The sequence below is a fragment of the Musa acuminata genome, chromosome BXJ2-8, assembly GCF_036884655.1.
Source record: "Musa acuminata AAA Group cultivar baxijiao chromosome BXJ2-8, Cavendish_Baxijiao_AAA, whole genome shotgun sequence".
NCBI lineage: Eukaryota > Viridiplantae > Streptophyta > Magnoliopsida > Zingiberales > Musaceae > Musa > Musa acuminata.
In genome coordinates, this window is record NC_088345.1 from 7451106 (window position 1) to 7464769 (window position 13664).

Genomic DNA, 13664 nt, shown 5'->3' on the forward strand with positions numbered 1-13664 from the left:
CTTGTCCTTTCTTACTCTTTGTTTTCATTTGGTGTCGCTCCCAAGACAACCTCGAATACCTGATCTTAACACTACCTTTTGCCTATGCTTCTATCGTTGCCCTCCGTCTCTTGCTCCCAAGGTCACAATCACCTTGAAGCTAGAGACTAAAGGTAGTGTTCTAAGGAAGGATGGGGAAAGATAAATGATACAAAGGTGGTATGATTTCACGACGAGAGAGGTGATGAGACAAAAGTGACGACCGATAAAGATAAAGAACGAGGGATATTTACGAGATTATAAAATATAGGGGCACTATCTTGAAAAAAAAAAAAAAACATAGACACGTTCAAGGAAAAACCAAAAAGATGAGTTTTTTCATGAAAAAGAACTCTTTTTTAATAATTTAATGATTTTTTTAGTTAAATTATGGTGGCAAATATCTTTAAAAAAATTATTGGAATCAGGTTTCCAACATTAATCTAATACGAGTAAGTATAACAGCATATTACGGATCTGATATGATTTCACATTAAAAAAAAAAACCTGCATTATTTTTATTTATTGCATGCCTAAGAAAAGAAATAAAAACAATGGAATATTAACGTTTGTCCAACCTGAAACCCATTCCTTTATGACAGATAACCTAAACTTGAATCTGTCTTATGTAGGAGCCGATTCAAAAAGTGTGGCAACTGAGTCTCACATTTCTCTTATCTTATCTAATCTGTTCCCCAAAATGTCTTCGACACAAACAGGATTTTATGCAACCTATAAGTGTTGCATAATTTATTCGAATGTGAAGCCAACAATATGTGTTGCTCACTTATTGTTTACCAACTGTTACGTACTGTTCTTTCCATACACTGAAACTACAATTCTTTTGATATGTGGCGGGCGACGATCCCGTGAGCTGCGTCTGTGAGGTGCAATCCATCCCAGCTAACATAGCTTGAGGGATCACTGCACAAGTTTGACATTGGATGACCGCATCCTACAGAAACGTTGAAGTTGTATGGCCCCTCACCTCCGCAGCACGCAGCCAGAGGTTCCTTCATCCCTGCGCTTATATGCGATGTGATTACCGAATGATGAGCCAAACAACGTTCTTGGAGGAATAGGAGTGTGGATATATCTCACCAAATTGTTCCGGAGATTGGTAGACGGGCATCAGAGCCGAATAGTAATCAACATAGAAGATTTTGGAATGCGGATGTTGTTTTCGGATTCGATTCAGCTCCTTGAGCAACCGGAGACTGTGGTAGTGTGAGAGCTCATTCGCCCACTTGAGGCACCCTGTTCTTGGATCATACTCCTCCGCGCTTTGGGTTTGGAAGACCGTGAGGTATACTGCGCTACATCCCAGTGGGATAATCCCAGCCACCATCACTGTTTCCACCCCTTTGCGGATCAAACTCTATCAACCAAAGAAGAAGGCTCAGATAACGAAAGATCATCTGAAACAAAAGGCAGCGAGATCATTGGCTCACGGTGACTGTTGAACCGATCGCTTGCACAACCGTGGGGACGTAGCTTCGTATGAGATCTTTAGCCTTCTTCTCGTACAACAGGTGACTGTAGTCATTCACCCCCATCTCGCCCATTAGGAACAACGACTTGCTTATGGTGTCTTGTGATGCTGCACATAATACACGACAGATGTTATCGTACGAGATGAGATGCCAATCTAACCCAAGAAGACAAGCTTACAGTGGAGCGAAGGGGTGGATCGCTGTAACAGCTGCTCGAACCACTTAAATTGAGTGCTCAAAGAGTAATCCTGCCACGTCACGTTAAGCCCCTCGGCCTCAAAGAAGGCGTTGCCAAGCGCACAGGCCCCTCCGACCGCAAAGTTCGCTCCGTGTTTGAAGTCCTCGCTGCTGTTCCCTGCAAGATACGGCGGCACCAGCGGCAGCCGCAGGGCTTGTGCTGCGACAAGTACGCAAACACGTTAGCCTATGCATGAGGGATGTGAAAAAAAGGCGAGTTTCGTATACCGATGAAGTCGATGACGAGTCTCCCGTCGGAGAAGCGGCCGCTGGGATGACCAAAGTACGTCTCACCGTACGGGAGTCGGCTAGCGGCCACCGTACCACCGGAGAAGAAGTCCAAGTTTCCGGTGTCGGTGAGAGAGTTGCCGAATCCGAAGATGGCGGGGTAACTGCTGCTGCGAACAGCAGGGAGGACCAGCAGGTGGAGGAAGAAACACAGGGAGACGAAGGACGCCATCTCCGAGCTGGGGATCGAGGGAGTAGCTTGTGCAGGGGAAAGATGCGGTGCGTGGACGTGGTTAGACCATCTGTCGTCTCTTCTATTCTCGGACGCGGTGTATGCAGCATAATTTCGTTCTCTGACCGGGACATGTGGCCGACCCTTTTCTTTCGACTAATAAATGGCCGAGACAAATAAATGGGGTTGCCTGATGGCCACACCGGCCAAAGGTGCGGCCAAGTCGCTGGCGTACTCTTGACTTTTGGATGTAGAGCGATATGAGGGGCAATTAAAACCTAACGATTGTTGGAAAATCTAGGGCAGCATCACATGCACAGCGAAAGAATAGAAAATAAAATCCTAGAATTTTCTACAAAAAAAAAAGGTTTAATCGTTGTGCGAAGATTGGTGTGCAAAAACTTACGAAACTGAAAACTACGCGTATAAGAAAGATATGTTACTTAGGGAAATCGTATATCCCTAAAACCCTATAGATCTATAGAGCAGAATTTCGTGCTCTGACAGGGACATGCGGCCGACCCTTTTCTTTCGACTAATAAATGGCTATGAGACATAGAAATGTGGCTGCTTGATGGCCACACGGGCAACAGGCACAGCCAATTTGTCGGCGTGCTCTGACTTTTCGTAGCAATAAGTGTCTTTTAATTTACCTTGAGATCAACTTTATAATTCAGGCTAATTGTTTTGTGAGGCAGAAGATCAACATTTTTATGATCATCATGAGAAAATATGATAGATGTGGTTGATTTGTGGAAGAAATGGATTTGTCTTTATTACCAATACGCCACGATTGTCAAGTGGCATGACGGTTAATTCTCAGCAATAATTCCATTATCTATACAAATCGATTAAATCTTATGATACAGTGAAATCATTTTATACTAAGTATGTTGTCATCCTTTTTTTTCTTCGTAAAGCAAATCACATTCTTGGATGCTCTAAACCACCTTTGATTGCCTTTAATGTGAAAGTGATCGATCTTTCATGTGAATGTAGTTAATATTCAAGTGATCGACCTTCCATGTGAATGTAGTTACCCGTAGAAATTTCATATTTTTAGCACAATCAATATGCCATTTGTTCACTAAAAATATCAAAATAAAGTTTGTGTTAGAGCACAACTTATTAAAAGATATTTTAAATTGAACTATTAAAGGTAAAGTTTAAAAAAATATATTAATCTTTTACTTTATTCTCATATAGTATCATTTATTTTTTTAAAGATAAAATTATCTTTGGCTTTCACCTTGTTGGTCGTTGCCTCCGTCCCTTATTATATCACCTGTTACCCATCATCTCCACTTTTTGTTTCCTTTGTTGCTCTCGTTGGTCATCACCTGTGCCTCGTGACCCATGCCCTTGTCGATCATCCACTCGAGATAAGAGATGAGGATAACTTTTGACTTCTAATGATAATGCCGAATGAAGGTGCCGAGATAGTACTCTCCTCCGTAATGGAGAGCTTCGGACATGGAGGGCGAGATGCCTCGTTAATGACCACCTCTAGAGGAGAAGAAAGATCGATGGATGTAGACCGACACAAGGGACAATTAGAACCTAACAATCACCATGGGAGTATATAACAGAGGTGAGAGCAAGTATCACGACCCCTTGAATCGATAATATTAAAAAAATTTCATAAACCAATCGAGGATCCAAACAAACATTTGAGGACACTAAGAAACATTCAATCAAATTCACATCCATAAAACCTATGCAGTTTATAATTATATATCACATCACTCGATAATTTATATTAATAGAAACCCAAGCCAACTTAACAAAATATTAATAACATTTATAAATCCATAAGCTAAATAATCTATACAATCAGAACTCCAACCATTTACTACAAGTTTATATCATCGTAAACTAAACTTAATATTCTGAAAATCCAAACGAGAGAGGTCTTTTAACATGTTTACACGATATATCAATTTCAAATCTGTCGATAACAATTCATTATATACAAAACATGTTTATATAACAACCACATAATAACCAATAAGACTTGCCCAAAATCTGAATAGCTCTCCACTGCCTCGGTCCAATTCAAACGTCTCAGTGAGTGACAAGCTAACCTGAAATATTCATATAACAACGAAGTGAGCTACAAAGCTGAGTAAGTGACAAAACATATCCAGAACAAAAAGTGACGATTTCAAACAAATAAGATATCACAATGCAAGACAGAATACATGAGATTCAAAGGTACCATCTCATTAGATACAGAATCATAAATGTCATTTCATTAAAAACATATTTGATTCATAACAAACGGAATAGAGAGTAATTGAAGCATATCAATAGCGTATGAAATGTTCCGGAGCATATTAATGACATATGAAACATTTTATAGTATGTCAATGGTAAATGAAATATTTTATAGTATATAAATGACGTATGAAATATTTCGGAGCATATCAATAACGAATAAAATATTTCAGAGCTTATCAATGGCGTATAAAATGTTTCAGAGCATATGAATGACAAATAAAATATTTCAGAATATATAAATGGTATATGAAATATTTCAAAGTACATTAATGGCGTATGAATATTTCATAGGCATAGGAAGCATTTCGGAAGATATCAATAATATATGAAATATTTCAAAGCATATCAACGACATATGAACTATTTCGGAGCATATCAAAGAACAAATACGAAATAAAAATTCAAACATCATATTTGACGTTGTATTCATATCATTCTTATCCAAAGCACGTATAGAAACGCATAACAAAAACTCTAGATATAATATCAAATACATTTGACATTAAATAATTTTATACTAAGTATGTTGCCATCTTTTTTTTCTTCATAAAGTAAATTACATTCTTGGATGCTCTAAACCACCTTTGATTGCCTTTACAGTTAACATTCAAGTGATCGACCTTTCATGTGAATGTAGTTACCCATAGAAATTTCATATTTTTAGCATAATCAATATGTCATTTGTTCACTAAACATATCAAAATAAAGTTCGGGTTAGAGCACAACTTATTAAAACACATTTTAAATTGAACTACTAAAGGTAAATTTAAAAAAAAATATATTAATCTTTTACTTTATTCCCATGTAGTATCATTTATTTTTTCAAAGATAAAATTAACTTTAGCTTTCACCTCGTTGGTCGTTGCCTCCGTCCCTTGTTATCATATGTTACCCATTATCTCCCCTCCCTGTTTCCTTTGTTGCTCTCGTTGGTCATCACCTGTGCCTCGTGACCCATGCCCTTGTCGATCATCCACTCGAGATAAGAGATGAGGATAACTTTTGACTTCTAATGATAATGCCGAATGAAGGTGCCGAGATAGTACTCTCCTCCGTAATGGAGAGCTTCGGACATGGAGGGCGAGATGCCTCGTTAATGACCACCTCTAGAGGAGAAGAAAGATCGATGGATGTAGACCGACACAAGGGACAATTAGAACCTAACAATCACCATGGGAGTATATAACAGAGGTGAGAGCAAGTATCACGACCCCTTGAATCGATAATATTAAAAAAATTTCATAAACCAATCGAGGATCCAAACAAACATTTGAGGACACTAAGAAACATTCAATCAAATTCACATCCATAAAACCTATGCAGTTTATAATTATATATCACATCACTCGATAATTTATATTAATAGAAACCCAAGCCAACTTAACAAAATATTAATAACATTTATAAATCCATAAGCTAAATAATCTATACAATCAGAACTCCAACCATTTACTACAAGTTTATATCATCGTAAACTAAACTTAATATTCTGAAAATCCAAACGAGAGAGGTCTTTTAACATGTTTACACGATATATCAATTTCAAATCTGTCGATAACAATTCATTATATACAAAACATGTTTATATAACAACCACATAATAACCAATAAGACTTGCCCAAAATCTGAATAGCTCTCCACTGCCTCGGTCCAATTCAAACGTCTCAGTGAGTGACAAGCTAACCTGAAATATTCATATAACAACGAAGTGAGCTACAAAGCTGAGTAAGTGACAAAACATATCCAGAACAAAAAGTGACGATTTCAAACAAATAAGATATCACAATGCAAGACAGAATACATGAGATTCAAAGGTACCATCTCATTAGATACAGAATCATAAATGTCATTTCATTAAAAACATATTTGATTCATAACAAACGGAATAGAGAGTAATTGAAGCATATCAATAGCGTATGAAATGTTCCGGAGCATATTAATGACATATGAAACATTTTATAGTATGTCAATGGTAAATGAAATATTTTATAGTATATAAATGACGTATGAAATATTTCGGAGCATATCAATAACGAATAAAATATTTCAGAGCTTATCAATGGCGTATAAAATGTTTCAGAGCATATGAATGACAAATAAAATATTTCAGAATATATAAATGGTATATGAAATATTTCAAAGTACATTAATGGCGTATGAATATTTCATAGGCATAGGAAGCATTTCGGAAGATATCAATAATATATGAAATATTTCAAAGCATATCAACGACATATGAACTATTTCGGAGCATATCAAAGAACAAATACGAAATAAAAATTCAAACATCATATTTGACGTTGTATTCATATCATTCTTATCCAAAGCACGTATAGAAACGCATAACAAAAACTCTAGATATAATATCAAATACATTTGACATTAAATAATTTTATACTAAGTATGTTGCCATCTTTTTTTTCTTCATAAAGTAAATTACATTCTTGGATGCTCTAAACCACCTTTGATTGCCTTTACAGTTAACATTCAAGTGATCGACCTTTCATGTGAATGTAGTTACCCATAGAAATTTCATATTTTTAGCATAATCAATATGTCATTTGTTCACTAAACATATCAAAATAAAGTTCGGGTTAGAGCACAACTTATTAAAACACATTTTAAATTGAACTACTAAAGGTAAATTTAAAAAAAAATATATTAATCTTTTACTTTATTCCCATGTAGTATCATTTATTTTTTCAAAGATAAAATTAACTTTAGCTTTCACCTCGTTGGTCGTTGCCTCCGTCCCTTGTTATCATATGTTACCCATTATCTCCCCTCCCTGTTTCCTTTGTTGCTCTCGTTGGTCATCACCTGTGCCTTGCGACCCAAGCCCTTGTCGCTCATCTACTCGAAATAAGAGATGAGGATAACTTTTGACTTCTAATGATAGTGTCAAATGAAGGTGTCGAGACAGTACTCTCCTCCATAATGGAGAGCTTCGGACATGGAGAGCGAGATGCCTCGTTAATGACCACCTCCAGAGGAGAAGAAAGATCGATGGATGTAGAGCGACACAAGGGATAATTAGAACTTAACAATCACCATGGGAGTAGATAACAGAGATGAGAGCAAAGATGCAGGGATGAAACAGAGTGGATGACAACGACAAGGGTGAGAGCAAGTGTCATGACCCCTCGAATCGATAATATTAAAAAAATTTCATAAACCAATCGAGGATCCAAACTAACATTTGAGGATATTGAGAAACATTCAATCAAATTCATATCCATAAAACCTGTGCAGTTTATAATTACATATCACATCATTCGATAATTCACATTGGAAACCCAAGCCAACTTAACAAAATATTAACAATATTTATAAATCCATAAGCTAAATAATTTATATAATCAGAACTCTAACCATTTACTATAAGTTTATGTCATTGTAAATTAAACATTCTGAAATTCCAAACGAGAGAGGTCTTTTAACATGTTTACACGATATATCAATTTCAAATATGTCGATAATAATTCATTATATACAAAATATACTTATACAACAACCACATAATAACCAATAAGACTTGCCCAAAATCTGAATAGCTCTCTACTGCCTTAGTTCAATTCAAACATCTCAGTGAGTGATAAGTTAACCTGAAAGATTCATATAACAACGGAGTGAGCTACAAAGCTCAGCAAGTGGCAAAACATATTTAGAACAAAAAGGGATAGTTTCAAACAAATAAGGTATCACAATGCAAGGCAGAATACAAGAGATTCAAGGGTACCATCTCATTAGATACATAATCGCAAATGTCATTTCATTCAAAACATATTTGGTTTATAACAAATTGAATAGAGAGTAATTGAAGCATAGCAATAGCGTATGAAATGTTTTAGAGTATATCAATAGCATATGGAATATTTCAGAGCATATCAATGGCAAATGAAATATTTCGGTATAAAATATTTCGGAGTATATTAATAATGAATGAAACATTTTGGAGCTTATAAATGGCGTATGAAATATTTTGGAGCATATCAATTACAAATAAAAATTTTCAGAACATATTAATGGTATATAAATTATTTCAAAGTGTATCAATGGCATATGAACATTTCAGAGGCATAGGAAGCATTTTGGAACATATCAATAGCATGTGAAATATTTCAGAATATATCAACGACATATGAAGCATTTTGGAGCATATCAAAGAATAAATACGAAATAGAAGTTCAAATGTCATATTTGACGTTGCAGTCATATCATTCTATCCAAAGCACATATAGAAACACATAACCAAAGCTATAGATATTATATCAAATACATAGAATGTACAGTGGGTTCACAAACAAAATATGGTTCATCCATTTCTGGATGATCATCAGAAAGAAGTCTCCCACGATAGGGAGCTCTAGACACTCACATTTGGGTGAAGTCAGAGGGGGTCAGTAGAGCATTGTAGGCTCTAAGCATAATCCCTTTATCATTTCTAGCAAAAGTCCAGATACTCCCACAAACACCAGAGTACAAAAGGGCATTATGAACAATAAATTGACATATATCGGAAGCTCAACAATAAAATGTACATGTGCCTTTATGAGTCAATACGATACAAATATAATCTTTCATAAATGCATTCAAATTTAAAAGAAAATAAAGACGAGCATACAAGGATTTTGACACATATCGGAAGCACATGCGGAATAATAGAACATACATGTGCCAATACGAAATAATACGATACAATATAAACTTTACATAATAGGTTTCAAGAATCCAAATAATTTAAGGACAAGAGCATACCAGAATTCAAATCAGTAATATAAAATTCAATTAAAGAAAGAATGCTAGATAAAATCAATTTTCAAAAGAAATGATGTATGAATAGGCAAAATCGACCAAAGCTCGATTTTTGATAGAATTTAAGAGGCACAATGCATAAATTATTTGGATAACCAATTATGCTCCAAATTACTTAGAAATGTATTATTAGAAAGATATTTTAATCTAGTTTCAGATAAAATAAGTTTCATATAAATTAAAGTTTCCAATAGAGAATTACAAATAATTCGGTAACCAATGATCAAAATCTCTATTTTGTAAAATTCACAAGGTTGGCTTCAATAAAAAATTAGGCAGGAATTTGGATTATAAATCTTTCAATCCATATATCAAAAGAAAGATTAATGAGTTTAGTTTTTAACAAAGTAAGTTTTGTTGTTATCAGAGTTTCCAATAGGGACTTATAAGTATTTTAGTATCAAAAGGTTAGAGTTATCGTCTCTGTTTCGTAAAATCTATAAGGCCAATTAAAACAGAAGTTTGGGCAAATAAATTTACTTTAAATTCTTCAAATAAGCTATTAATAGAAAGGTTTATAAGTTTATATGTAGATCAAATAGATTTTATCCAAATTAAAAATTAGTATATAGATTTATAGCTAAAACAAAATGGATGAGTCAGAATCTCGAAAGTTTTTCAGATTTAAATCATTATGTCTAAACAAGGGATATATCATATGCAAGGTTAAAACAATTCAAATTTTTTATATTCAAAGCAAGCAAAGATAATATCACAATAGAGATAGGTTTAAGACACTTGCCTTTCGAAAAGAAGATGTAAGCTTGAATCCTTCTTCTACTTTTCCTCCATCTCCTCTCCATGTTTCGTCTTCTGTAGCCTCAGCCATTGTTGCAGCTGGAGCCACGGTCGTAGCAGCCACCGCCGCAGCCCTTTTCACTGCACTGATTCCTTTCTCCCAACTCTCATTCCTTTCTTTTCTTTCTCAAATGCAGCTGCCACAGCTCCCCTTCCTCTCTCTTATTCTTCTTCTCTTCTTCTTCTTATTCTTCTTCTTCTTCTTCCCTTCTCCTCCCCGACGCCCCACACCTTCTCTCCTCTGTTTCCTCCTGCGGGAAACAGAGGTGATGCAGCCCTGTTGCAGCTACCTCCCTCTCTTCTCCTTCTTCTTTTCTCCTTTTCTCCCTCTTCTTCTTCTTCTTCTTCTTCTTCTTCTTCTTCTTCTTCTTCTTCTTCTTCTTCTTCTTCCCGACGCCCCACACCTCCTCTCATCTGTTTCCTCCTGCAGGAAACAAAGGTGCTGCAGCCTTAGCTGCTGCAGCTTCCTCCCTCTCCTCTCCCTCTTCCCTCTCTTCTCCTTCTTCTTCTTCTCTTCTCCTCCTCCTCCTCTTCTTCTTCTTCTTCTCCTCTTCTTCCCTTGTTCTCTACTTATCTTCTTCTCCTGCTCGGTAGCTCCACACACACACAACACACACACACACACACACACACACACACACACACACACACACACACACACACACACATATATATATATATATATATATATATATATATATAGTTTTTGTTATTTATAACACTACAAGAATTTTGAATATTTCTAAGTTACCCTTTTAGATAAACATATATGTGATAATTTAATCTTAATCAAATATTATCACTTTTTAGCTATAATTTTATTTTATTTTCTTCTTTTTCTTCTCATCATCTCCTCTTAATCGCTAGAGATGATGTAAAATGATGAAAACAAGATAAATAATGAAATGAGATGAATTAAATACGGAAGAGGAAGATGTGAAAAATATTTTTTTTCGTTTATTATAGTAATTTAATATCTTTAGGATTATATATAGTTTGTAATAACACAGAAGATATCATTTCATTAGAGGGGTAAAAATAGAATTAGAGGGTTGTGAATAGTAAAATATTATGCTATTAATTTTTAAGAAGTTATGAATAGGGAAGTATTGTGAATAGTAAAAATGAGAATAAGCTCCTTCATCATTTGTCATATATATAATCTCCTAAATGGCTCTTGTCCTTTCTTACTCTTTGTTTTCATTTGGTGTCGCTCCCAAGACAACCTCGAATACCTGATCTTAACACTACCTTTTGCCTATGCTTCTATCGTTGCCCTCCGTCTCTTGCTCCCAAGGTCACAATCACCTTGAAGCTAGAGACTAAAGGTAGTGTTCTAAGGAAGGATGGGGAAAGATAAATGATACAAAGGTGGTATGATTTCACGACGAGAGAGGTGATGAGACAAAAGTGACGACCGATAAAGATAAAGAACGAGGGATATTTACGAGATTATAAAATATAGGGGCACTATCTTGAAAAAAAAAAAAAAACATAGACACGTTCAAGGAAAAACCAAAAAGATGAGTTTTTTCATGAAAAAGAACTCTTTTTTAATAATTTAATGATTTTTTTAGTTAAATTATGGTGGCAAATATCTTTAAAAAAATTATTGGAATCAGGTTTCCAACATTAATCTAATACGAGTAAGTATAACAGCATATTACGGATCTGATATGATTTCACATTAAAAAAAAAAACCTGCATTATTTTTATTTATTGCATGCCTAAGAAAAGAAATAAAAACAATGGAATATTAACGTTTGTCCAACCTGAAACCCATTCCTTTATGACAGATAACCTAAACTTGAATCTGTCTTATGTAGGAGCCGATTCAAAAAGTGTGGCAACTGAGTCTCACATTTCTCTTATCTTATCTAATCTGTTCCCCAAAATGTCTTCGACACAAACAGGATTTTATGCAACCTATAAGTGTTGCATAATTTATTCGAATGTGAAGCCAACAATATGTGTTGCTCACTTATTGTTTACCAACTGTTACGTACTGTTCTTTCCATACACTGAAACTACAATTCTTTTGATATGTGGCGGGCGACGATCCCGTGAGCTGCGTCTGTGAGGTGCAATCCATCCCAGCTAACATAGCTTGAGGGATCACTGCACAAGTTTGACATTGGATGACCGCATCCTACAGAAACGTTGAAGTTGTATGGCCCCTCACCTCCGCAGCACGCAGCCAGAGGTTCCTTCATCCCTGCGCTTATATGCGATGTGATTACCGAATGATGAGCCAAACAACGTTCTTGGAGGAATAGGAGTGTGGATATATCTCACCAAATTGTTCCGGAGATTGGTAGACGGGCATCAGAGCCGAATAGTAATCAACATAGAAGATTTTGGAATGCGGATGTTGTTTTCGGATTCGATTCAGCTCCTTGAGCAACCGGAGACTGTGGTAGTGTGAGAGCTCATTCGCCCACTTGAGGCACCCTGTTCTTGGATCATACTCCTCCGCGCTTTGGGTTTGGAAGACCGTGAGGTATACTGCGCTACATCCCAGTGGGATAATCCCAGCCACCATCACTGTTTCCACCCCTTTGCGGATCAAACTCTATCAACCAAAGAAGAAGGCTCAGATAACGAAAGATCATCTGAAACAAAAGGCAGCGAGATCATTGGCTCACGGTGACTGTTGAACCGATCGCTTGCACAACCGTGGGGACGTAGCTTCGTATGAGATCTTTAGCCTTCTTCTCGTACAACAGGTGACTGTAGTCATTCACCCCCATCTCGCCCATTAGGAACAACGACTTGCTTATGGTGTCTTGTGATGCTGCACATAATACACGACAGATGTTATCGTACGAGATGAGATGCCAATCTAACCCAAGAAGACAAGCTTACAGTGGAGCGAAGGGGTGGATCGCTGTAACAGCTGCTCGAACCACTTAAATTGAGTGCTCAAAGAGTAATCCTGCCACGTCACGTTAAGCCCCTCGGCCTCAAAGAAGGCGTTGCCAAGCGCACAGGCCCCTCCGACCGCAAAGTTCGCTCCGTGTTTGAAGTCCTCGCTGCTGTTCCCTGCAAGATACGGCGGCACCAGCGGCAGCCGCAGGGCTTGTGCTGCGACAAGTACGCAAACACGTTAGCCTATGCATGAGGGATGTGAAAAAAAGGCGAGTTTCGTATACCGATGAAGTCGATGACGAGTCTCCCGTCGGAGAAGCGGCCGCTGGGATGACCAAAGTACGTCTCACCGTACGGGAGTCGGCTAGCGGCCACCGTACCACCGGAGAAGAAGTCCAAGTTTCCGGTGTCGGTGAGAGAGTTGCCGAATCCGAAGATGGCGGGGTAACTGCTGCTGCGAACAGCAGGGAGGACCAGCAGGTGGAGGAAGAAACACAGGGAGACGAAGGACGCCATCTCCGAGCTGGGGATCGAGGGAGTAGCTTGTGCAGGGGAAAGATGCGGTGCGTGGACGTGGTTAGACCATCTGTCGTCTCTTCTATTCTCGGACGCGGTGTATGCAGCATAATTTCGTTCTCTGACCGGGACATGTGGCCGACCCTTTTCTTTCGACTAATAAATGGCCGAGACAAATA

At 37.2% G+C, this 13664-nt stretch overlaps 2 protein-coding genes and 1 long non-coding RNA gene across 3 annotated transcripts; all 3 read right to left on the minus strand.

Annotated features, from left to right (window-relative positions):
- Window positions 1-666: 666 nt before the first annotated feature.
- On the minus strand, window positions 667-2300 carry LOC135618985 (GDSL esterase/lipase At1g28570-like). Its single transcript, XM_065120508.1, has 5 exons — window positions 1977-2300; window positions 1690-1908; window positions 1470-1618; window positions 1120-1396; window positions 667-1039 (listed from the first exon to the last, which is right to left on the minus strand). Exons 1-5 carry the CDS (start codon window positions 2206-2208, stop codon window positions 852-854), a joined length of 1065 nt encoding a protein of 354 aa, XP_064976580.1. The 5' UTR covers window positions 2209-2300; the 3' UTR covers window positions 667-851.
- Window positions 2301-5992: 3692 nt separating this feature from the next.
- LOC135618418 (uncharacterized) lies at window positions 5993-10647 on the minus strand. The gene is made up of 2 exons (XR_010489000.1): window positions 10046-10647; window positions 5993-6172 (listed from the first exon to the last, which is right to left on the minus strand). It is a non-coding gene; the product is annotated as an uncharacterized LOC135618418 (long non-coding RNA).
- A 1296-nt stretch (window positions 10648-11943) lies between these two features.
- Window positions 11944-13576, minus strand: LOC135618986 (GDSL esterase/lipase At1g28570-like). Its single transcript, XM_065120509.1, has 5 exons — window positions 13254-13576; window positions 12967-13185; window positions 12747-12895; window positions 12397-12673; window positions 11944-12316 (listed from the first exon to the last, which is right to left on the minus strand). The coding sequence occupies exons 1-5, from the start codon at window positions 13483-13485 to the stop codon at window positions 12129-12131; spliced, it is 1065 nt and encodes a 354-aa protein (XP_064976581.1). The 5' UTR covers window positions 13486-13576; the 3' UTR covers window positions 11944-12128.
- Between the last annotated feature and the right edge of the window lie 88 nt (window positions 13577-13664).

What these genes read in the sequence shown, in the direction of transcription:
- LOC135618986 (XM_065120509.1), bottom strand. Translation starts at nt 13,485, where the DNA reads ATGGCGTCCTTCGTCTCCCTGTGTTTCTTCCTCCACCTGCTGGTCCTC. An exon ending in ACTCGTCATCGACTTCATCG is followed by an intron (nt 13,186 to 13,253) that starts GTATACGAAACT and finishes TACTTGTCGCAG; the next exon opens with CACAAGCCCTGCGGCTGCCG. An exon ending in ATCCACCCCTTCGCTCCACT is followed by an intron (nt 12,896 to 12,966) that starts GTAAGCTTGTCT and finishes TATTATGTGCAG; the next exon opens with CATCACAAGACACCATAAGC.
- LOC135618985 (XM_065120508.1), bottom strand. Translation starts at nt 2,208, where the DNA reads ATGGCGTCCTTCGTCTCCCTGTGTTTCTTCCTCCACCTGCTGGTCCTC. An exon ending in ACTCGTCATCGACTTCATCG is followed by an intron (nt 1,909 to 1,976) that starts GTATACGAAACT and finishes TACTTGTCGCAG; the next exon opens with CACAAGCCCTGCGGCTGCCG. An exon ending in ATCCACCCCTTCGCTCCACT is followed by an intron (nt 1,619 to 1,689) that starts GTAAGCTTGTCT and finishes TATTATGTGCAG; the next exon opens with CATCACAAGACACCATAAGC.